The sequence below is a fragment of the Phyllobates terribilis genome, unplaced genomic scaffold (genome assembly GCF_046119375.1).
Source record: "Phyllobates terribilis strain yellow unplaced genomic scaffold, ASM4611937v1 Scaffold_13__5_contigs__length_258822181, whole genome shotgun sequence".
Taxonomy (NCBI): Eukaryota; Metazoa; Chordata; class Amphibia; order Anura; family Dendrobatidae; genus Phyllobates; species Phyllobates terribilis.
In genome coordinates, this window is record NW_027362773.1 from 132218480 (window position 1) to 132244892 (window position 26413).

A 26413-nucleotide genomic window follows, 5' to 3' on the forward strand; every position below is an offset into this window, starting at 1 on the left:
ACAACTGTTAAGAGGAGACTTTGTGCAGCAGGCCTTCATGGTAAAATAGCTGCTAGGAAACCACTGCTAAGGACAGGCAACAAGCAGAAGAGACTTGTTTGGGCTAAAGAACACAAGGGATGGACATTAGACCAGTGGAAATCTGTGCTTTGGTCTGATTAGTTCAAATTTGAGATCTTTGGTTCCAACCACCGTGTCTTTGTGCGACGCAGAAAAGGAGAACGGATGAACTCTACATGCCTGGTTCCCACTGTGAAGCATGGAGGAGGAGGTGTGATGGTGTGGGGGTGCTTTGCTGGTGACACTGTTGGGGATTTATTCAAAATTGAAGGCATACTGAACCAGCATGGCTACCACAGCATCTTGCAGCGGCATGCTATTCCATCCGGTTTGCGTTTAGTTGGACCATCATTTATTTTTCAACAGGACAAAGCCCTTACACAGCCTGGAGGTGTGTTTGGGGTCAATTTGACCAAGAAGGAGAGTGATGGGGTGCTACGCCAAATGACCTGGCCTCCACAGTCACCAGACCTGAACCCAATCGAGATATTTTGGGGTGAGCTGGACCGCAGAGTGAAGGCAAAAGGGCCAACAAGTGATAAGCATCTCTGGGAACTCCTTCAAGATTGTTGGAAGACCATTTCCGGTGACTACCTCTTGAAGCTCATCAAGAGAATGCCAAGAGTGTGCAAAGCAGTCATCAAAGCAAAAGGTGGCTACTTTGAAGAACCTAGAATATAAGACATATTTTCAGTTGTTTCACACTTTTTGTTAAGTATATAATTCCACATGTGTTAATTCATAGTTTTGATGCCTTCAGTGTGAATGTACAATTTTCATGGTCATGACAATACAGAAAAATCTTTAAATGAGAAGGTGTGTCCAAACTTTTGGTCTGTACTGTAGTCTGGGGCTACTGAAGTCACATAGTCTGGGGCTACTGAAGACACATAATCTGGGGCTACTGAAGACACATAATCTGGGGCTACTGAAGACACATAGTCTGGGGCTACTGAAGACACATAGTCTGGGGCTACTGAAGACACATAGTCTGGGGCTACTGAAGACACATGAACTGGGGCTACTGATGACACATGGTTTGGAGCTACTAATGAAACTCTGATTGGGACTACTAAAAATATCTTTGTTAACTACAGTAGAAGAAGTATGAGGTAGAGGTGGCACTTTCGGTGTTCCCTTTAAATCATATATTGAATTATCTCATACAGGTAGACATGGATGCAATATGGCAGTGTTTTCTCATGTCCTTGCTAATGTATGTCTAATGTCAAATGAAAAGCTGTGGCAGCTGCAGGAATCCACTTTTGGGGATAGTTGGAAATGTTTTTGGACTGTATTAATGGAGAACAGTTTCATTTGTATAGCCTAAATATAGCAATATTTTAGAGACCTGTGTCCAGGGAAATCCTGTCATAACCAGAGGCTGGTTACCAGCCTCAGGCCAATATATACAATCTGTAATACAGGATAGCAGTGGGTCAGATACATTCATTCAACTACTGCAATAAAACTCACCAAGAAGAGATGGTTGAAATCAGATCATTCAGCATGTTTAGGCTATTCCCTGAATATGTAACATAAGGTTTGGCGATGATCATGAATACATATGCAATATACAGCCTAACCTTGCAAATGCATTCAGAGTTATTAGTAATCTTACAGTATTTCTTGCTGGTTCATTGGTTCCTCAGAGCTTTCGTTAATGATTTTCATTTTGAGAAGAGTCATTTTTATAACAGCGACTGTACAATTATCTGATATAGGATACATAAACTGTAGCACTGCTATACAGGAGCTCAGCCTAGGCTCTGTTCACATTTCCATTTTGACATTTCATTTGTTCCATTTTTGGAAACAGAAACGGAGTAATGTCGAAAACGAATCCATGGATTGACTTTATGCAAAAAGAATAGTGGGGCCCTGTTGATTACCATGGGGTCTCTCTGGGTTTCCGTACATGTCAGTTTTTGGAATAAAAGAAAACATTCTACTTGATGTGCTTTTTCTTCTATTTCTTCTTGGTTCCATTATGGACACATAATAGAACCAAGAGGAACTTTACAATAACCAATGTGACCTTCGGCCTCCATTTGCATCAGTTATGCACAGGCTCAATTTGTTAGTTTTGTTTTAAGAAGAGAAAAAAAAAAAGAAAAAGTGATCGGTTGCTTCAGACATGAAAACTGAAACTGAGGCCCCAATAGATTATTATGGAGTTTGTTTGGATTCAATATGTGTGTATTCTTGATAAGAAGAAAGAAAGCAGAACTTGACAGTCATCTGGTGTTTCTTGCATTTTCTAATAATTGTGCCAACAGTTGTTGCCTTCTCACCAAGCTGCTTGCCTATTGTACTGTAGCCCATCTTAGCCTTGTGGAGGTATACAAATTTGTTCCTGGTGTCCTTAGACAGCTCTTTGGTCTTGTCCATGGTGGAGAGGTTGAAGTGTGATTGATTGAGTGTGTGGACAGATGTCTTTTATACAGGTAACGAGTTAAAATAGTTGCAATTAATACAGGTAATGAGTGCAGAGTAGGAGGACTTCTTAAAGAAAAACTAACAGGTCTGTGAAAGACAGAATTCTTGCTGGTGGGTAAGTGATCAAATACTTATTTCATGCAATAAAATGCAATTTAATTATGTATAAATCATACAATGTGATTTTCTTATTTTTAGATTCTGTCTCTCACAGGCAAAGTGTACCTATGATAAAAATTACAGACCTCTCCATTCTTAGTATCAAATGCTGTGTATCAAATACTTATTTTCCCCACTGTATGTAATGCTGGGAAGCATGGTGGCTCAGTGGTTAGCACTGCAGCCCTGCAGTACTGAGGGCCTGGGTTCAAATCCCACCAAGGACAACATCTGCAAGGAGTTTGTATGTTCTCCCCGTATTTGTTTGGGTTTCCTCCTCATTCTCCGGTTTCTTCCCACACTCCAAAGACATACTGATAGGGAATTTAGATTGTGAGCCCCAATGGAGACAGTGATGAAAATGTCTGTAAAGCGCTGTGGAATTAAAGGCACTATATAAGTGATGAAAATAAATAAATGACCACACTAATCTACTGCTGGGGGCCCTTCTTGACCTTTGTTCTTTATATGTATGGGTTATATCAGTGTTGGACTGGAGTGCCCACAAGTAACCAACTCCAGGGCCCCACTTTTTAGCCAAATGCAAATGAGATATTATCCTCAATCACAAATGTATATAACAATGAACTGGGTAGATTGTTAAATGAATAAGGGCTGCTTTTGTCTGTACATAGTGATTCAAGTATATTGTGCCAAGTACTGCTCATATGAGAGGATGGTGGCCCACTGGAGGTTTCTCCTATTCTCCTGTGGGCCAGTCCAAGCCTGGATGATTTATAAGGTGCAATATTACTCATAATGAAGCAGTTAACACATGAAGTGTAGGAAAAACCCGGCCATCGCCAAAAAAAGTTACATTATGAAACAAAAATATTGGACATTCCGTTTATAGCTATAATATGAGAACATACCAGATTGGAGAACAGAAATCTTACAATTCCTTGGCAATTCTAGTGAATGTTGTTTATGCGCTGGTTAACAAACATTAGTGCATACTGCACAGTTATTTCTCTATATATTACCTCCAAAGTCGCCTTGAAAATGACTTCTCATTGTGGCTGTTATATTTATGAGGTGTTTACAGTGAGCACTGAGGGAGCGGTTACCATTTGTGTGTAGAATGCTGCAATTTATATCAGCAGCGTTGACAAATAGTGAGGTCTGGAGAACTCGCCGGCATCTAAAATATACAAAGTAGCAGTACAATCCTTCTATAGCAAAGCAATTCTGAAAGTGCCGTTCTTCAAGCAGATATCGGAGGAGTTGATCTGCCCGAATCTGCTGTTTTGTGCTCGGAGCTATGCTGATTCCTTCCGAGATACAAATACGTAAAACAATTATAGTAACAGCATCTGAGTCTTTCTCTAAGAGCGGAGCGAGCTGATCATTTTGTTTAACCTCTCAGAGATAGCAAAAAAAAAAAAAAAAAAAACAACAAGTGGGAAAACATCACTATAACTATTTCTGAAACCTGAAATTTAGACATTGCAAATAAAACGAGATAAAGAATTGGAAGGCTTCTTGCTAGAATCACAAATTTCAGGCTTGATAGAAATTCCCTTCTTACCTGCTCCCAAGAATTGGCTCGCCAGATGCACCAAGAGCAGAATAGTCCATCCCATAAAAGTGCAACCCAAGGAGGATCTTCTTCCTCCATTTCGACTCCGGGTCTAGAATTTGCACACATGCCTGAACCCATGAAATTGGAGAGTTGGGACCTGGTCTAGATGAAAAATAACATTGTTACAGAGTGAAAAAGGTTCTAAAAATATTAAGTGGTCGTAAAAAAAACATTAGACTTGTCTATTATCTTGTACAACCGAAAAAAGAAAAATGTGTGCCAGGACAAAGTATGGTAAATATAATGAAATTTTAACAAACTGTTTTGAAATATAAATACTAAAAACAATGTTATATCAATGATTCCAACAGTACAGACAAAGGCTAAAATTGGTGCGTCAGTCACAGTGGGACCCCAAGGTAATTAGTATAGATCACAAGGTGATATAGTTTATATAAAGTGAAGCAATATAAATATATAATATAAACTACCTTTCAGCCCTGATATACAGCATACTAATATGCTGCATATATGCCCCCAATCCGGCCTGCAAGACAAGAAAAAGACCTTTTATTATACTCACCTATGGGGCGTTCGGGTCTGATGGGCATCGCTGTCTTGGTTCAGTGCCTCCCTCCTTCTTGCTTTGTGTGGATGACGCGTCCTATGTCATCCACACAGTGTCCACTGGCATCGCGCACCTGCAAAGTAGCAAAGTACTGCAGTGCACATGCGCAGGGAAAGGCCAAAGAGTCCCGGCGCATGCGCACTGCAGTACTTTACTCTACCCTGGTCAGGGCTGAGAAGTACGCTAGTGCAGGAGTGCGATGCTGGGGGCACTGTGTGGATGACGGAAAAAGCGTCATCCATACGAAGTAGAAGAGAGGAGGACGGCATCGCCAGAAGGGAGGCTCCGGACCGAGACAGCGACGCCCATAGGAACGGACTGCCCCATAGATGAGTATAATAAAAGGCCTTTTTCTTGTCTTGCAGGCCAAACTGGGGACATACAGTACAGACCAAAAGTTTGGACACACCGTCTCATTTAAAGATTTTTCTGTATTTTCATGACTTTAAAAATTGTACATTCACACTGAAGGCATCAAAACTATGAATTAACACATGTGGAATTATATACTTAACAAAAAAGTGTGAAACAACTGAAAATATGTCTTATATTCTAGGTTCTTCAAAGTAGCCACCTTTTGCTTTGATGTCTGCTTTGCACACTCTTGGCATTCTCTTGATGAGCTTCAAGAGGTAGTCACCGGAAATGGTTTTCACTTCACAGGTGTGCCGTGTCAGGTTTAATAAGTGGGATTTCTTGCCTTATAAATGGGGTTTGGGACAATCAGTTGTGTTGTGCAGAAGTCTGGTGGATACACAGCTGATAGTCCTACTGAATAGACTGTTGGAATTTGTATTATGGCAAGAAAAAAGCAGCTAAGTAAAGAAAAACAAGTGGCCATCATTACTTTAAGAAATGAAGGTCAGTCAGTCTGAAAAATTGGGCAAACTTTGAAAGTGTCCCCAAGTGCAGTTGCAAAAACCATCAAGCGCTACAAAGAAACTGGCTCACACGAGGACCGCCCCAGGAAAGGAAGACCAAGAGTCACCTCTGCTTCTAAGGATAAGTTTATCAGAGTCACCAGCCTCAGAAATTGCAGGTTAACAGCAGCTCAGATTAGAGACCAGGTCAATGCCACACAGAGTTCTAGCAGCAGACACATCTCTTCAACAACTGTTAAGAGGAGACTTTGTGCAGCAGGCCTTCATGGTAAAGTAGCTGCTAGGAAACCACTGCTAAGGACAGGCAACAAGCAGAAGAGACTTGTTTGGGCTAAAGAACACAAGGAATGGACATTAGACCAGTGGAAATCTGTGCATTGGTGTGATGAGTCCAAATTTGAGATCTTTGATTCCAACCACCGTGTCTTTGTGCGACGCAGAAAAGGTGAACGGATGGACTCTACATGCCTGGTTCCCACCGTGAAGCATGGAGGAGGAGGTGTGATGGTGTGGGGGTGCTTTGCTGGTGACACTGTTAGGGATTTATTCAAAATTGAAGGCATACTGAACCAGCATGGCTACCACAGCATCTTGCAGTGGCATGCTATTCCATCCGGTTTGCGTTTAGTTGGACCATCATTTATTTTTCAACAGGACAATGACTCCAAACACACCTCCAGGCTGTGTTAGGGCTATTTGACCAAGAAGGAGAGTGATGGGGTGCTACGCCAGATGACCTGGCCTCCACAGTCACCAGACCTGAACCCAATCGAGATGGTTTGGGGTGAGCTGGACCGCAGAGTGAAGGCAAAAGGGCTATCAAGTGCTAAGCATCTCTGGGAACTCCTTCAAGATTGTTGGAAGACCATTTCCGGTGACTACCTCTTGAAGCTCATCAAGAGAATGCCAAGAGTGTGCAAAGCAGTCATCAAAGCAAAATGTGGCTACTTTGAAGAACCTAGAATACAAGACATATTTTCAGTTGTTCACACTTTTTTGTTAAGTATATAATTCCACATGTGTTAATTCATAGTTTTGATGCCTTCAGTGTGAATGTACAATTTTCAAAGTCACGAAAATACAGAAAAATCTTTAAATGAGACGGTGTGTCCAAACTTTTGGTCTGTACTGTATATACAGCATTATAGAATGCCATATATCAGATCTGAAGGGTGGTGACCTTACCTAATATGGTAAAAATCTAGTGACAAGTTCCCTTTGATTATGGTAATAATATACAAATACATAAAAAAGTGAGTATTCAAAAAGTACATCAGTAATCAGCCAACATCAAATATTCTAGTTAAAAATCAAATATTAAATAGAAACACCAAACACCCGAAGCGTGTTTCACCATTGACCCCTGATGAAGCAATAGTGAAAAGCACATCAGGTGTTTTGTGGGTGAGCTCCCCCTTTCTCTTTCTAAAAAAAAATGAAAATTCTAACTGGAAAATCTAAGAAATATTGAATATAAGGTTGAAATAGTGAATAAATAATTCTTTTTATTATCACTTTGTAGCAAAAACGTAACAATTCTAGACCTGTCAGACCTAAGAAATGTATTATCTAGGATAATCATACAGTAAGTGACACCATTTTTCTTTAGGAGCTTCTCAAGTCTCCGCTTTTTTACTTTTTGGCTTACACAGTTTAATGCATATTTTATTTGCAACCTGTTCAAGCATTGACCTCAATCTAAAAAGGGAAAGGCATTGATCGCTTCTTCACATCTGAGTGACTAGCACGGCAGACATGATAGGAGAGAGGGCGAAGGTGCAGTAAGAGGTTTTACTTGTCATTCACATCACTGACGACAGAGCAAAGTAACAAGAGCAGGTGACTGCGTCCATACAGCGGCGGGGGCAGCCTGAGTGCAGTTTAATAGAACATTTTGCAGGAGCAGCTGCAGCCTCTGGACAGAGTCAGGAGTGATGAGGACATTTGAGAGTCATTTTTGCAGAGGCAAGAACATCAATAAAAAAGACTATGACCATCTGTGCATTGCCAGGTTCATTCCTAAGGGCTTATCTAACCTGTCCATCAGACACTGGATGCCCAAGCTGTCCACATAACCCGCTGTGACTTGGAATAATGAGCAGAATGTCAAGTGTAAAAATGTGAAAGAATCTGTACAGGTTCAAGCTCAGTTGTCAAAAAGTCATCACAACATAGGGTTACAGGCATTTTATACCCAGCAAGCTCTAAAAAGTATGATACTCAAGATCCCCACTGATCCTCTTCTAACAATAAATAGTCTCATGTAATGTTGGCCAGAACAGGAAGGACAAAGGCCGGCTCTGAGCTTCCTCTTCTGGCCACATAGATCGACACTGCTACAGCTGATCGTATGCAAATCCTGGCTGGAAGAGGAACCGCGGGGGTCGGCAGGGCACCAAGGCAGCATTAGAAGAGGCCCAACAGCAATAACTCCTTTAGAGCATATGCACACAGCGTCTTATAGACATAGGCATGCTCGCTGGGGTTTTGAAGCAGAAGACTCTTCAGAAAAATGGCAGCAGTGTTTTTCCTAAACTGTCTTCAGCAAGAAGGAGGGGTTAGATCATACATGTCAAACTCTGGCCCGCAGGGTGATTTTATTTGGCCCATGACACCAGAACCATCACCACTATGTGGGGCTATTTTTCTGTATTGAGGAATATATGGGGCAATTATTCTGTATGGAGGAATATAATACTGTATGGAGGACTACGAGGGGCCCATTATTCTGTATAGAGGACTATGTGGTGCCCATAATACTGTTCGGCGGACTATGTGGTACCCATAATACTGTATGGAGGAATATGTGGTGCCCATAATAGTGTATGGAGAGCTATGTGGGGCCATTATTCTGTATGGAGGACTATGAGGTGCCAAAATACTGTATGGAGGACTATGTGGGGCCCATTATTCTGTATGGAGGACTATGTCTTGCCATAATACGGTATGGAGGATTATGTGGGGCCAATTATACTTTATGGAGGACTATGTGGGGCCATTATTCTGTATGGAGGACTATGTGGGCCATTATTCTGTATGGAGGACTATGTGGGGCCAATTATACTGTATGGAGGACTATGTGGCCCCATTATACTGTATGGAGGACTATGTGGCCCCATTATACTGTATGGAGGACTATGTGGGGTCCATTATACTGTATGGAGGACTATGTGGGGCCCATTATACTGTATGTAGAACTATGTGGGGCCATTATTCTGTATGGAGGACTATGTGGGGCCCATTATACTGTATGGAGGACTATGCGGGGCCCATTATACTGTATAGAGGACTATGTGGGGCCCATTATACTGTATGGAGGACTATGTGGGGCCCATTATACTGTATGGAGGTCTATGTGGGACTATTATTCTGTATGGAGGACTATGTGGGGTCCACTATACTGTATGGAGGACTTTGTGGGGCCCATTATACTGTATACTCGTTGGCCCGTGACTTTGTTCAAGTTTTTAATTTTGGCCCTCTGTGTGTTTAAGTTTGACATCCCTGGGTTAGATGAAGGGAGTACGACTATAGGACCAGACTACACAGGATATATTTGTAATGTTGAAACTAAAGAGAAGCATAGGTGTACAGAGGAGCTAACAATTAGACACTTTCAATCAAATTGCTTCCATTTTAAAGGGGTTATCCACTATTGGACAACCCCTTCTTAATTGTGCCAGTCTCTTGAGTACACTGAGAAAAGCTTACTCTCACCTCCTACCCTAGCGCTGTTACAGCAATATCAGCACTGGATCTCCTGGTGCTCGCGTGACATTATTATGAAACTTGAGTGCTGCAGCCAATCAGTGACAGCTGACACTCTGCTTCCTTTAATATGTAGTCACAGAGAATAATTGCTTTGACAGAATAATGATGAGCAGCAGCCAATCAGCAAATGTTGATTGGCTGCAGCGCTCATGTGACATAATGAGACCCCAAAGATGGAATCGCTGGAATGGCGCTGGTGCGGGAGGTGAGGTTAAGCTTTTCTAATTTTACTGAAAATACTCGGGCATTTCCAAGTAGAGGACAACCCCTTTAATTTCAGATTCATAAAAAATTGTTGGATACAGTTTTAAATTCTTTAAAAATTGGACGCAGCCTTGTGCAGAACCTTGATCTCATAACAAAATTGCAATGTATATTCATTTCCTTGAACATGGAGCATCAAAGTCCTGGCGAGAAGACAGATCCAACTAATAATAAATGCACAGTTTGACCCCCTGATGATGTTTGCCCCCCATCCCTCATACTAGATGGCAGGTACTCAATTTAGACACAGGTTATAAATGTGCATAGAAGCTAGACCATCTCAATTAAACCTTTCTTTTACATTTCTAACATTCGGCGAGTAGACCTTGTAGCAGAATGTAAATGGTAATATGATATTCTAATATTGGGCTCGTTTCGCAGATCCACCAGGCAGCGCTGCCATTTCTGTAAATTGTGAGAGTTCCTCAATTTCCTCAATCATAGTCTGGCTAAATTAAATATCACAGTGCAGTTAAATGATTAAATGAACCCGCCTGCGAGTCTCTGTAACCCTTCATGGTCTACCGAAGAGACTAGAAGAAAGATAGAGCTGAAGAAAGTTGACTTTTTTTGATTCTGCGCTATAATAAATCACTGTTCCTTTAAAAATAACAAGACGGTATTTGGGAAAGCGAATGATATTTTCTGTGGGCTATCAACCAGCATTAGGACAAGATGTATACTCGTGCATGGCTGAAAATAACCTTCTCTTTTGAAAGTCCCTGGATATCCAGAAACTGAATGATAACTCTGTACCGAAACCTGCATTTCCCTTGGGTTTCTCAGCTCTTCTGTGACAATATGTATTTTATTTATTACCGAGAGATCTGCAAAGTAATATTACAGATAAATCCTTGCATTGTATTTGGAAGTTCAATATCAAAATGTCATGTTATTTTCTACATCATTTATACAATAATTGGCTATTGAACACCTAAGCCGGTAGTGTGATACTTTCTCTAATGTATACAGAAGGTAGAATATACTGGTTTTCAAAGTGAGATCCATATCTGACCAGAGAGTTCTCACAACTCCCTTTTTATAGGGGTAAATTAAAGAGGTTGTCCACTACTTTTACATTGATGACCTATCCTTAGGATAGGCCAGAAATGTCTGATCGGCCGTAGTCCGACACCCGGCACCACAGCCGATCATCTGTTATCAGTGGCGGCAGCCACCAGCTGGAAGTACTCATTTGCCAAGCTGATCCGTCTTCTGGTCAATAGGAGGCGGATGTGTAGTAACCCTGTGGCGGCCACAATCAGAAGATGGCCCTCCGCCAGTGAATATTTCCGGCAGGTGGAAGCCGACAATGATAACAGCTGATTGGCAGGGGTGCCGGACCCCGACCGATCAGACATTGATGGCCTATCCTAAGGATAGGTCATCAATGCAAAATAGTGGACAACTTCTTTAATAAATGCTCCCTGCAGAAATACATGTTGATAGCCTCATCTACCAATATGTTTGTCTAATATAGTACACCTATCCCAGCAGGTTAACTAATATGACAAAGTTCACAGCCTGTATAACACGGCTTTACAGTGTAGCTTGGCGTTCAGTTGCACCATGGTCATCTCTCTTTTGCATAGTGATCAGGAGCCCGACATTAACAGCTGGGCTAGTAGTGTAATGGCAGGGATCAGAGAGAACTCTAATTCTGGCCATATAACCCCTAATATGCTTCAAGCAATTGCAACCGCAGCATCTAAACAACTGACAGATAAATAATAAAATGCTAATAATTTAAAGGGGCTATCCGGGACTTTTATATTAATGGCTTATCCTTAGGATAGATTATTAACATCAGGTCATGGGGTGGGACACACAACGGCGAGCCTTTCAGCTGTTGATCACAAGTTATCAGTTACGAATCAAAACTTTACAGCTCAGTCAACTACACAGTGGCCACTGCCGGGTTCTGGACATCTGCCCCCTATTGATTCAAATAGGTGGTGAATGTGCATTAACCAGCCATGGTCACTATACAGCTGATGGAGCTGTGCAGTTCTGCAACTGAGAACACCCAGCCGCAGCTGGCACAGGGGACAACCGGTCATTTTGGGGTGCCGGATTTAACAGTTTCATAGTTTTTAACGTTGAAGGTAGACTTAAGTTCATCAAGTTCAACCTATAGTCTAAAATGTTGATCCAAAGGAAGGCAAAAACCCCATGAGGCAGACATTAATAGCTCCATATTGGGGGGAAAAATCCTCCCCAACGCCACATACGGTAATCAGACAAGTTCCCTGGATCAACGCCCCATCACCCATCACAGAATTCAATGCCCATAACCTGTAATATTATATTTTTCAAGAAAGGCATCCAGACTAGGGTTGAGCGAGTATGTTCTGTTCCGAGTATGCTCGGGCCGAGCTCCGAGTATTTACAGCTGCTCGGTGATATGGTTGAATCGCTCCCGTGTGCATGATTTGCAACTGTTTGACAGCTTTATTACATGTGAGGAATGTCTATTTGTTACACATTCCCCACACGTAATAAAACTGTCAAACAGTTGCAAATCATGCACAGGGGAGCGATTCAACCTTATCACCGAGCAGCTATAAATACTCGGAGCTCGGCCAGAGCATACTCGGCTAAAGGGTTAATAGAACATACTCGCTCAACACTAATCCAGACCTTTCTTGAATTTTAGTAAAGATTCAACCATTACAACATCATGCGGCAGAGAGTTCCATAGTCTCACTGCTCTTACAGTAAAGAATCTGAGTCTGTGATTATGATTAAACCTTCTTTCCTCTAAATGTAGAGGATGCCCCCTTGTCACCGTTACAGGCCTAAGTGTAAAAAGATCATTAGAAATATCTCCGTACTGTTCCCTTATATATTCGTGCATTGTAATAAGATCTCCCCTAAACCTTTGCTTTTCCAAACTGAATAATGCCAAGTTTATTAACCTGTCTTAGTATTGCAGTCCACCCACTCCCTTAATAACCTTGGCACCCACTCTAAGTCAGCTATATCCTTCTTATACAGCGGAGACCAAAATTGTACACAGTATTCTAAGTGCGCCCGCACTAATGACTTGTATAGAGGTAAAATTATGTTCTTGTCATGAGCCTTTAGGCCTCTTTTAACGCATCCCATTATTTTATTTGACTTAGCAGCAGCTGCCTGACACTGGTCACTAACGTTGGGTTTGCCATCCACCTATACACCCGAGTCTTTTTCAGTAACAGTTTTACCCAGTGTTTTGTACTTTAGTAGATAATTTTAGTACACATTTATTTTAGTACAAATGTATTTTAGTACACATTTTATTTCCTCTGCCCAAGTGCATAACCTTACATTTATCTACACTACACTTCAATTGCCATTTCTCAGCCCACACCTCCAGCTTACATAAATCCTTCTGTAATATTAAATTATCCTCCACTTTGTTGATTACCCTGCAGAGTTTAGGATCATCTGCAAATATTGAATTTATACTCTGTATGCCCCCTAAAAGGTCATTATTAAATATGTGAAAAAGAAGAGGGCCCAATACTGACCCCCTGTGGTAACCCACTGTTTAATGTGACCCAATCCGAGTCTATTCCATTAATACCTACCACTGAGCCAGTTGTTAACCCCGTTACATATATTTTCTCTTAGTTCCATTATTCTCATTTTACGTACCAACCTTTTACATGTCACCGTATCAAACGTCTTTGAAAAGTTCATATAGACAACATCCATTGTGTTTCCGTGGTCCAGTCTGGGACTTACCTCCTCATAGGAGCTCAACTGATCTAATATTGATAACCTAGACCAAGGAAAGTTCATCAATATAAAAGTACTGGACAACTCCTTTACATCTACCCCACTTGGAATCCCCATTCTCGAGATTGTTGGGGATCCCAGTAGAACAGGAAATAAGTGTTGTTCATGGGGAAATCACTTAAATTGTAGAATATTGTTATATATTTTAAGACCGGAGTAACTGAACTTGTCTCCCTTACTAATGCACAGTCAGACAAGGAAACTCAGTTACCCTATAATTGGCAGATGGTTTTTGCATTTAGGTGCAATTTACAAGGCATTTCTATTCTTTCATTGAAGCCCATGAGAATCTATATGAGCAATTGTAATTGGCTCCCTATAAGTTATATAAGTTTGTGAGAAATATTAACTTAATTTTTTCCCTAGCTGTTTGTTTCCAGGTTCCTTATGTGATATATTTACTACATTCTAGATAACTATTGTCTGTATTTTAATACTCACCTATGAGGGTTTGAATAGTCGTAGGTCATTAGGCTAAAGTTGTCAACAAATGGAGCCAAAAGGTCAAACTCCTTTTTCCCAAACATGCCCAACTGGTCAGTTCTAGGAGAGAAAATAAGAATATTGTATAGTTACATTCTCACTGCCATTAAAAGGTTGAATTGACAGGTTGCCTCTCGTGTCTGAGGTTTAGCAGCTGCATCTCCACTTCTCCACTCAACACAGGAGAACATTTAATGCACTGACACATGACCAGAGCCGTTAAGATTCACTATAACAAACAGCAAGTTTTTGCTATCTTATTTGGCAGCTGCATATTATAGGGCAAGAAAGCCTGAATACAGGGATATTTCACTTACTGGACTGCTTGATGCAGTTCTGATAGAATCCCTGTTTTCTCTGCTATAGATGTAGTAGTGGTCAGAATGCTGAGCTGTGTATAACCCCACCCACATCCCTGATTGGCAGCTTCCTGTGTACATGTCAGCAAGCTGCCAATCAGTGGTGGGGGCGGGGTTACACAGCTTAGCTGGACTGCCATACATGTGCGATCTAGTCAGGCAGTGATAATCTCCTGCTAATAAAACACTGACTATATTGAAACTACAACACACAGGCTAGTAAGTGACACATCCCTGGAATCAGGATGTCTTGCCCCATATTATACGGCTTTCAGATTAAACAGAAAAACCTGCTGACATATTCTCTTTAAGGGGAAGGCTATACGGGTCAGTTCACTAGCTAAGTCATAGACATGAGCCTTGGAATACCCAAAGGTGACATCGCTGGTGCATGAGGTCGGTATATTTCATTTTACATTGGGAAGTACTTAATTTGAAAAGGAGTTGTACAAGTATCGGACAACTCCTTTAAAGCTCATTTATGTATATTGTGGGGGCCACTGGACAAACCCTTTAATTAATGTTGTAGCCCATTGAGTTGGTTTACATTTGCTATGACACTTTGACTAAAAAAACACAATTCTTGCTAGACATATCATTTTTAAAAAGCAAAAAAAAAAACATATTGCTATGATCATTATTCTGTTCTATTTGCTTTCTGCAACATCGGTTCTAATTTATCGAATAGGAGACAGTTGGACTTTACCATGGTGTTAACAATGCAAGACATTACGTGGAACAGTAAAATGTAAAAGTTCTCGCCAACCCTGATCTCAAACAGAATGTAATTGGCGATGTCTTCAGTTCATAAGTTGAAAACCACAAGCCAGGAACACTGTGGGAAAGAACAGGCCTCGGGAAACTCATAGTTTGTTAGAAATTGATTTTAATTACTCACAAGGGCACACAAATAAAGGATAATTAACGTGCGCATTAGGTTTTATGGCAGGCTGTATTATTTTGTAGATTGAGAGATCATGGATGTGAATGATGCTGGTAGTCTATCACTGGGCCTAAGGGAGGGTACACGAAGTTCGAATAAAATAAAAGACTCGTATAACACAGTGATCAGCTTCCCAGCAGAGACCACTGTGCTGCCTTGTAGAGTAAAAGGGCTTGCTGTGCACCACCTTGTCGGATTAATTTACTGCAAATGTTACCGTGCAGAGTTCTTCCGCCCGTTGGAAACATCTCTAATCGGCACAAATAGACAGGGAAAGTCACGACTCATTCACAGAAATGGGATTTTTTAAAGTACATTGCTGGATTAAATCTATATCAAAGAAAAAAAACCAGATGGTTTGAGTATTTATCTATGCATGAAAAAAAACTGCTTACATATTATATGAAGCAAGCTCATATACGCAAGCAGGGTTGATGCTGATCAATGAGTGGAATCAGACCATATGGAAAACCAACTGTCATGTGTCTGGGTTCGAACCCTTGAGCTTATGTTTTGTGGCTGGCTTCTCTTGACACAGCAGACACACCTTTTTTCAGGTGTTTAAGTTCTGTTATTCTGACTGCAGTCTGTTTAGCGTAACACAGGTGTTTTCATTTGTCTGCCCTATCATCTTTCAGGTGCGGCTTTACATTCTGTCCCCCAGCATTTCCTGCTGGTGATAGTCTCTTTTGTATTCCAGCCATTCTACTGTAGTTTAAAGTCAGTAGGTGAAATTCCAGCTAGGGTTTTTCTCCTTGCCGTTTCTCTTCTGTACTCTGCACCTAGCTTCTTTTTATTTTTATGAAGTAGGCGGCATATAATCTAACAGTACATGCTTCATACTTTATTTTGTATTTCGTGGTTTATTTTTCTTACTGAGGGATCTTTCCTTTTTTATCACATTTTGCCTTTTGTAGATAATTCACACTCTGCTCTGCCCTCTTTAAGAGGAATGTGAAGCACTCAATGGCCCTTCAAGTAGCATAGGTCTGAGTTGCCTCCTTTTAGTTCGTGGCTAGGGCTATCTATGCTCACGCAGGAACCACGAGGGACTGTGGGGTCAGTATAGTTAGTCTATACAGCAACCGACAGGGTCAGTCGCAGTTTTTTAGCTTCATCTATTATCCTGAGTGAGTTGCTACTCTAGCATAACACCAACATACCAAAGGGTACATGTAGAGAGCAAAAGGTCGGGGCAAAAGTTAGCCAGCCACCGAGATCACCATTGAAAAGGGATGCAATGGTCTCAAATGGGGATTCCCTCTTTAGGATGTCTATAGGGGCGTCTAGAGAGGTAACATTTGGCCCAATATTACTAATCAAACTTATGATCAAAGAAAATAAAAAATCTATGATTAAGGAATGTATTTCCGAAACCCATCAGCTGTTATTTATTCGTTTATATGATGTCTAAGCACATAGAATAATCAATAAAGAGTTTTTTCAAGGAGGATGGAGTGCTGGAATTTCTTCAATTTGTACTTCTATGCTTGCTCTGGATGCCAGGATAAAATTGTTGCAGGTGTGGTGAGCTGTCTTATTCGTTCTTTGGATAGAAAATTAATAGTATTTTGAATTTACATGTGGTTTAAATGCAATTAAGGAAACAGACATTTTCTTACATAATATGGCACCTCCTGGTGTTAAGAGTGCACAGCCATGTGCATATGTATCTAATAAGCGGAGAGCTGCTGGTCGCACATGCTCTGCATAGTGATCCTCTATGCACTGCAGCAGTCAAGAAGAATAGGGCCGAGGTTAATTCTCTTGGCTGCTCTAAAAAAAACAGTGGCCCATTATATAGAAAACTGGCTGCGGGGTAAGTGATTGAGCATGTGCGATCAGCATCTCTCAGCTTATTAGATGGACATACACAGTTGGATGCCACTTGGGGTTTAGAGCGGTTGTCCATTACCTGCACAACCCTTTCTAAAATAAGTAGTCCTCCTTGCAAAAAAAAAAAAAAGACATATACTCACCTCCAGCACTGGGTCTCTCGTGTTATGCCAAGTGAGCCCTTCAGCCAATCAGGGGCTGCTATGCTCTCACTTGCTTTAGACAAACGTCAGGCAAGTGGAAGTAGTGAGAGCGCAGCAGCCCAATAGCAGCCGCTGGTTGGCTGCAGGGCTCACGTAGCATAACAATGTCATGAGAGTCCCGGGAGACCATGCGCTGATGCAGGGGGCAAGCATATTTCATTTTTATTTTGCAAGGAGGAACTACTTGGTGGAAAACCCCTTTAAACCCAGGTGGCCTCAATCTATGTGTGTCCATCTAATAAGCGGAGAGCTGCTGATCGCTGTATAATGAGCCACAGTTTCTTTTAGAGCAGCCAAGAGAATTAGCCCTGTTCACTATTCCTCTTGGCTGCTTTGCTGTGCATAGAAGATCACTATGCAGAGAACTGACTGTGAAAAGATCAACTGAGCATGTGCGACCAGCCCAGATACAAGTGAATATTGCTGGATACTTTAAGCACCAGGTGGCACCATACTATCAGGGCTGTGGAGTTGGAGTCGTGGAGACTGTATCCATTTTGGTAGAGTTGGAGTCGGTATAAAATGGACCGACTCTGACTCCTAAAATATATAATAAATTGGGTTCAGTAGTTCAATGCAGTATGTGCTGTAAATGTTTTCATAAGAATTTATAAGTTATGAAATGTCCTATAAATGTCTGTTCTGTTCCTAATCTAAGGATCTCGGCTTCTAGTTGAGAGGATCTGTGCTGCACTTTATGTACATGCTCAGTAGTGAGGCAGTGCTATGGAGTCGGTGTCAGGGAAATTGAGGAGTCGGAGGTTTGGCTTACCGACTCCACAGCCCTGCATACTATGTAAGAAAAGGTTATAACTGTTGATAGTTTTTGCGATCAGCATGTAAATTTAAAATATTCATGTTGGTATCTATATAATGGTGTGATGGTGGGTAAACCCCTTTAGGGGAGGGCACACCTGAGGCTACAGCATTTAGGCGATCACCTCTGTGGCCAATACACCTTATGAGAACGTCTGTGGCTTTTATTCTAGTACTTTGTCTAATAAATAAATGACTGTGTAAAAATGTGTTTAATGCAGACACAAGAGATCATTTCTTGGTGTGCAGAACTTTGCCTTTATTTAACTTGGTCTTCTTTTCCTGCAATGGTCCAGGCTTAAATTTTATAATACAACCGAGAGCTGCATTCCTGTTCTGTTCCAGCGACTTGCAGTAATGAAGACTTTGCTCATGTTCATATACAATTTGCTCTTTGGTCAACCGATACTATAACATTTAATGCTAATTTCTGATGTTGGGTGGGGTGTTTCTCAAACAAAAAAATTCATAGAAAAATTGCCATCATTTTGGCCAGCGTGATCTCTAATGACTACGTCATGGCACATTTAGGACTATTTCTACCTTCGGTCACAATATACAGTATGTTAATAAATGAGCTATGCTTTAACTCAGCCATGAGGCCATTTTTGATTAATGGGGGCCATGGTGCTGACCCCCCAGGGCACACATGCAACAGTTTGGAATCCCAGGCTTTCTACAACCAGTAATTTGTTTTTCTTCCCCACAGCCAGATCTCCCACTGACTATTATTACTTGGGTTAGATTAGATTAGTCATGGAAAATCGCTTTACACTATGGATCCAAGTGAAAAAGCTTGTTTAAGAAATGAACACTAAGCCATGATGCCACAACGGTCCGATAGCCATCTTTACAATGTCACGGGTCAGCAACAAGTGTCTCCCTTGCATTTCTACAAGGAACGTATAGCGTTTAGTTCGAACGAGCCTTATTACAAGTGATGAAATGAGCCGCCTGTCTCTTTCATACGATAAAACTTTTTCTTAAGTCTCATTGCCAAATTAACTTTTCTTCTTCATCTCCAGAGTCAGAGAAGCTGCAAACGACCTCAGGGTAGTTTTCTGCCTCTGATTAAGTCAGTAATGTCCTTTTTGATAGCGAAGGCAACACAAATCTGCAAAGCTGACAAGGCAGGGAGAACCTGCCAGCATCTCTATGGAGAACAGAGAGAAGTGTTGCCTTATTACTGCTTCCAAGTCAATATCCTATAAAGGAGGCTCTCTCCGCATTAAAATCTCTGAAGTTTAATGAACACCATAGTCACACGGCTTTGGCTGTAGACGAAAATCCACTTAGACAAAAAGAGCAAATACACAAATCGATGACTAGCTGTAATTAAAGGGTAGAATCTAGAATGCAAATGTAAGCTGGAAGATTCCCACATGACAGTGAAAATCTACAGTTATATATTACATTACGCCATGTGGTGTAATAGATGGCGTTTGTCAACATCCCGCTTTTTAAAAGGAACCTATAAAAGGCCAAAAATTTATGCTGGCATACATAATAAAGGGGGCCACATAATGGAATCGGGTGTATCTTGAATGTTTCAAATATTGGTATGAACGTGAGGCCTAGGCAAGTTTATTAATAAGGGTATTTCATTTTTCAGCAACCTTCAGACAAATACGCCTGATGGATGCCACTTCATAGGCATACAATGGCATGTGTCACAGATGGGATCTATAATATATATATATATATATATATATATATATATTATATAAAAAACCTATACTACGCACTTTTCGTGGTGTGACATAACACTCGCACAATGTTGTGCGAGCCGAGTATTTAAAAGAGCTTGGAAGTGGTTCACAGATCTCCTGCCCGGCTGTCACTGGCCACGGTCAGATTTGCTCATCTGTACTGTGTACTATAAAATTCCTGCCTGAAATACTGTAGTCAGTTTAACCGTCTATACATAGATTTTAAAGAGGCACTCCTCCTCCCATCAAAGTTTTTATCCTCTTAATATATTGCAATTGTCATATTATATAGCACTGTGTACTTACAATTGCTCATTTTGCTTTTCTACCAGTTCATTCTTCTCTTTTCCATTAGGTCTATGACATCATGTGATTAAAATCAGACTAACTGAATTCTCCTAAGCTCCACATACAAACAGGAACTCAATTTTCCTTGCATGAATCACTGCAAAGTCCCTGGTAGCCCAGCTCCTCCCCCTCTTCAACTCCTAACTCAGCTGCTCAAAAACAGACTAGCTCAATCCTTCTAAGCTCTGTGCAGAAACAAGAGCTTTAACCTTAACCAGTAATCATTAGAACTACAATTATACTCACTGCAAAGTCCCTGAAGGGGGGGAGGAGTGGAGCAGCTGATTTAGGAGTTGAAGAGGGGGAGGAGCTTGGCTACCAGGGACTTTGCAGTGATGTAGGATTGTAGTTCTAGTGAGGATTCATACAGGGGAAATGGAGTTCCTGTTTCTACATAGAGCTTAGAAGGTTTGAGCTAGTCTGTTTTTAAACACATGATGTCATAGACCTAATGGAAAAGAGACGAATTAAGTGGGTGGAAAGGCAAAATGAGCAACTGTAAGTACAGAGTGCTATAAATATGATGATTGCAGTGTATAAGGAGGATAAAAAAATTGATGAGAGTGCTTCTTTAAAGGGGTTGTCCGATCAAAAGTGATAAGTCTGCAGTCACTCTGTGTGACAGCAGACTTATGAATCCCCCCAGCGTGTGACAGGGAGTTGGGTGGACAGTGCTGCTTTACCAGCCTCCGGCCACCAGAGGCCCCCGTTGCCTCTAAAAGAAAGGAACTCTTTGGTGAACTTGTTGGTGTAATTCAGCAGAAAAGAGAGAAGCAGGAGTGGAGAGAGGAGAGACATGGTGGAGCTGCATCCTATGAGCTGATGTGTGAAGCGTGAAGAGAGTCTAAAAGAACTTTGCCTGAAGGAGGAGCTTTGCCTGTGGCTCTGGGCAGAGAGAAGGAGCTACCTTGAAGGGACAACTGTTGTTGGATACAAAGGTGGATTCCTCACCAGTGCATCTGAGTGACGTGCAGGACCCTCTGCTGGCCTTACAGACTGAAAACTGCACTCCTGAGACTAGTTCAGGACCCTCTCCTCAGACTCCAGCTTATTCAAAGAACAGTTACCGGATGGTAAGATCTGAGCTCAAATATCACCACAGGATCCTGTTGGTACATGCAAATGGCAGGGTTTCTTTGACGCCAAACACCAGTTCTCATAGACGTGGGTTGTGGGCAGGTTTTGGGCAAACCTTAGTTAGAGACTCCCCCCTGTAGGGAGATTGTGTATAGTTAGAATAACAGGATTGTAAACATAGAGATTTGTTAAGTTTGTTAACTTGCGCTACACCACTGTACGAGCCATCTTGTACACCTATCTGTTCTTATCATTCCTCTGGGTAATGCACGGTTACTGCATTAGGCAGAACCATTGGGTAGGCAAATTAGTTCTGTTGTTAGTACATCCTGGCCCTGATGGTTGTGTAGCGCAAGGGTCCTAGCTGCCTTGAGCTACTGTAGGTGTGTGTGAGGTTTACTGCTGTTCCTTTCTTCCATTGCCAGGGCAACCCAGTTCCAGTCCTTAGTAAAAAGGTGTTACCCCAACAAATTGACTCTAGTATCCTTTGTCCTCGGCCCGCTGTAATCTGTGAAAGACCTCCTCGGTATTCGGTCTACAAGCGCACGCACTGTGTGCTGCGCGGATTCACCGGTTTCAGACCCGGTAACAGAGGACATGTACGTGTTATACATACCCCCAGCCAGTTGGCGTGGCCTCGCTCTCCATACACTTGCATTGAGCGAGGCGGCGCCTTCTAGTCGGACGTGCCCACTGGCCAACTGCGTCACTAAACAGGGTTCGGCCTTGCTCTATACAAGTGTATGGAGCGAGGCAGCGCAGACTGGCCGGGGGTATGTACAACTTATACATATCCTCTGTTACAGAGTCTAAAACCGGCGAATCCCCGCAGCGCACAGTGCCTGCACTGGGGGGATTCATAAGTCTGCAGTCACACAGAGTGAGTGCAGACTTATCACTTTTGACCGGACAACCTCTTTAAGTAGGAGAGCGTTCCTCTGTGAATACAGGAAATACACGGTGTTCCAAATTAATATGCAAATAATATTTTCTCAGATTTTCCCAAATTACCTATATGAATTGCAGTCATTGTAATTTTCCAGTCAAATAACTATTAGAGTACAATTGAAAGGTTTTTGTACAAACTGCCTATGATAACAGTATATTTTTAAAAAAATAAAACACTCAAACTGCATGTTCCAAATTATTATGCACAGCAGAGTTTTCAACCTTTTCATTTTAATAAAGAAAAAAATGGTCATTTTTGAAATTATAAGCATTAGCAGGTTATTACAAACTGAAATCAAACAGTTTTCAACTCAAAACTTTATTCTAGGTGATGTTACATTTGCACATAGGACCCCTTGTTCGAAAGGAGCTTCTGAACTCTCTCGTCCATTGAATATGTCAGGTTTTGGATGGTTTCTGCTTCAATTGTTTTACATGAGGACAGAATACCCTCCCAGAGCTGTTGCTTAGATGTGAACTGCCTCTCGCCATCATAGACACTCCTTTTGATGATGCTCCAGAGGTTCTCAATGGGGTTGAAGTCAGGGGAGCATGGGGGCCACACCATAAGTTTGTCCCCTTTCATGCCCATATCAGCCAGAGATGCAGATGTGTTATGTGCAGCATGAGACGGTGCATTATCATGCATGAAAATGATCTTGCTGCGGAATGCACGGTTCTTCTTCTTGAACCATGGCAGGAAGTGCTGTTTGAGAAACTCAACATACATTATGGAGTTCATCTTTACCCCTTCAGGGATCCTAAAGGGGCCGACAATCTCTCTCCCCATGATTCCAGCCCAAAACCTTACTCCACCTCCTCCTTGTTGGCGCCGTAGCAGTGTTTGCGTGGGGTGTCCATCAACCAGCCATCCTCCACTCCATCCATTTGGACCATCGAGCATTGCACGGCACTCATCGGTGAACATAACATTTTTGAAGTCAGTCTTCATGTATTGTTTGTAGGAAAAGAAAATCCCGGCACTCACGTGTTGATAATCAGTTGATTTATTCCACAACTCACACAAGACGTTTCAGCCTGTCCAAGGCTTTTTTCAATTGTGGTTAAATACATTCAGTCAAGATATTTATAAACAAATCCACGAAAATGACATAATTCTCATTAACATAAAAAAAGAGTAGACCAATAAAAAAATTATATATAACAGAATTTACAACAACATACAAAAAATTAAGCAATAATAAACTCAAGTTGCACAATGAAAAAGAACAAGTGAATTCATATATTTAAATAATCCCCGACTACACATAAAACCATATACATCGCAGATTGTAAAATTTATTGCATGCATATACCACATTATATCTTTATTTCTCCATATTCTTTTAGCTAAAAATATGTAACATTTCATAGTTTTTCCAGAAAAAATCCTTAATGTTTTTAAGATTTTTAAATATTTCCCATGGAATCAAATATATCAATGACAAGTAAATTCATATATATAAATAATCTCCAACCAAATATGAGAATATAAATCCTAAAATATGGATTCCATTTCATAAATGTATCAAAAATATTCCCATCTAAATTTCTCAATGTTCTTTTTATTAAACACATTCAACATTATATAATTTTTCTGGAAAAAATTCCTTGATATTTTTAGATTTTTTCAAAAAGATTTTTATTAGAACAATACTGTTTATTACATTTGTATATACAACTGATTCCTCATGAACAGCCTGCAACAAGTGACTAAATCTATCTTTTATTCTCTTGCCCTTTATAATTCTATTAGTAAATACCTTATAAAGAGATCAGTATACTGCCATATTCCCATAGATCCCAATTCACATAGTAGAAAAAATTCATCATATTATTTCTATATCACTTTATAGCTCATTATAAATTGTAACTACATATAAAGCTACTGCTGAAGGAACAATCACAGACATACGGGAATAGAGAACATCTATGTCGTAAGTGATTCTCACCTCTCCCAGATCGTTGTCTGAGATAAGAGTGACTTTTTAAATTTATCCTTTGTTATCCTCTATTCCCTCAATTAGACCTTATTTATTTCGTTAAAGGTGACAGTATAATTAACTGTCCACCCGTGATTCCTAGAAATACATAGGGAAGCCGTCCGGCTTAAATCATGTCTTATCTCCGCATTCAATCTTATTTAACCCGACAAAATGTGGCAAGTATAATATGCATCCCATTTGTTCCTATGCAGATACTTCAGGATTTCATCGCATCTGAGATGTCTAAAAAGAAAAATAGGATGTATATATTACTCATTATCCTAGTCACACAATACCACTAACATCATATTCTCGATTCAGGCCATTCGGATATAAAGTTCCCAAAGTATAAATCCAAAAGGCTTCTCTACGTAAAAGGATTTTTTTGATACTACCTCCTCTTCTAGGTGTATCTATTTGTTCTAACACCTGATATTTCAATTGGGCTATTGAATGTCCTTTTTCCTTAAAATGTAATGGAAGGGGAAGCGAAGTATCTCCACACCTGATAGTGGATTTATGTTTATTAACCCGTGTTCCTACTGACTGCATTGTTTCTCCAATATATGAAAAACCACACGGACATTTTATCTGGTAAACCACATTTGTAGATTTACACGTGTAGAAGCCCTTAATATTAAATCTTTTACCTGTCCTAGGATGACTAAAATATTCCCCCTTAATTACATTACTACATTGAGCACAATTCAGACAGGGCTACGTTCCTTTATTTTTTGTTGAAAGAAAAGTTTGTCTTGGAATTATTGCATCGCTCCCAACATCCGCCCGTATTCGTTTATCCTTCACATTGGGCAATCTCTTGTTACAGATAAGGGGAGGTATATTAAATTCCATCACACTCGGATATGCCTGCCCTAGAATATGCCAATATTTCTTTATAATCTGATCTACTTTTAAATTGACCGGATGATATTCCCTCACAAAGCATATACGTGATTCATCCCTTCTACGTGTTTTTTCATCAGTAACCACCTCTCTTAATGCCCCATCTAGAATACGTTGGGGATAGTCTCTCAATCTAAAATTTTCACACATTTCCTCAATTCTTTTTGAACAGATGGAGGGGTTGGTAACAATCCTAGTCACTCGCTGAAACTGTGATTTGGGGATAGCCTTTTTAACAGAATATGGGTGTGCACTCCTAAAATGTAAGATACTATTCCTGTCCGTATCTTTTTTATATAAATCTGTCTCAAAGTCCCCTTTCTCATTCCTAATTACCATAGTGTCCAAAAAATTTATCCTCTCAGTGCTGTATGAAATGGTAAATTTTAGTTCACTCCATACACTATTCAAATCATCATAGAATGTCATTAGGGTTTCTTGTGGCCCCTCCCATACGCAAAAAATGTCATCTATGAACCTAAACCAGGCTCTTCCATGTATCTTGAATAGAGGATGTTCATAGACATAATGCTCCTCAAAAAATGACATATATGTATTTGCGTATGGGGGGGGCCACATTCGCACCCATTGCCGATCCCCTCTTCTGTTTATAATATACATCTTGGAATAAAAAATAGTTCTCATACAGAACCACCTTTAGTAACTCCATCACTATATCTCTTTGAACCCCTGGAAATTCATTAATCTCAAGAAGCCACCTCACTGCGTTTAATCCTTTTTCATGTTCTATTGATGTATATAAACTTGTAACATCTATTGTAGTAATGATGGCATCTGCAGATATATTATGAATAGTTTTAATTTTTTCCAAAAAATCTCCTGTATCTAATAAAAAAGATTTATTTTTCTTTACTAGAGGGGTCAAAATGTGTTCCAATGTTATAGATAGAGGGGATAATACTGACTCTGTGGACGCCACAATTGGTCTGCCTGGAGGATCAATTAAAGTTTTATGCACTTTCGGTAATATATAAAATACTGGGGTGATAGGATCATCTTTAATCAAAAACTCAGCCAACTTTGAATCAATATTACCCCCTAATTTATATCTATCTATCATTATCTCAATTTTCCTTTGTATATCTTTCAATGGGTTCCCTTTTAATGGTTGATAAGTTGTAGAATCTGATAATTGTCTCATTATCTCCCCAATATATCTCTCCCTATCCATTATTACAATTGATCCCCCTTTGTCAGCGGGCTTTATCTCTATCGTCTTATCATCCTGTAAAAGTTTAAGGGCTTCCCTTTCTTTCATGGTTAGATTACTAC

General features: G+C 40.6%; 1 protein-coding gene across 2 annotated transcripts in view; it reads right to left on the reverse strand.

Annotated features, from left to right (window-relative positions):
• The window catches only part of CHID1 (chitinase domain containing 1), a 560444-nt gene that overhangs the window by 313703 nt on the left and 220328 nt on the right, over nucleotides 1-26413 (reverse strand). For both annotated transcript variants that reach the window (XM_073658695.1, XM_073658696.1), the window contains exons 9-10: nucleotides 13949-14050; nucleotides 4187-4342 (exon numbers count right to left, since the gene is read on the reverse strand). In XM_073658695.1, the coding sequence (XP_073514796.1) occupies nucleotides 4187-4342; nucleotides 13949-14050 (258 nt within the window). The remainder of the gene's footprint in view (nucleotides 1-4186; nucleotides 4343-13948; nucleotides 14051-26413) is intronic.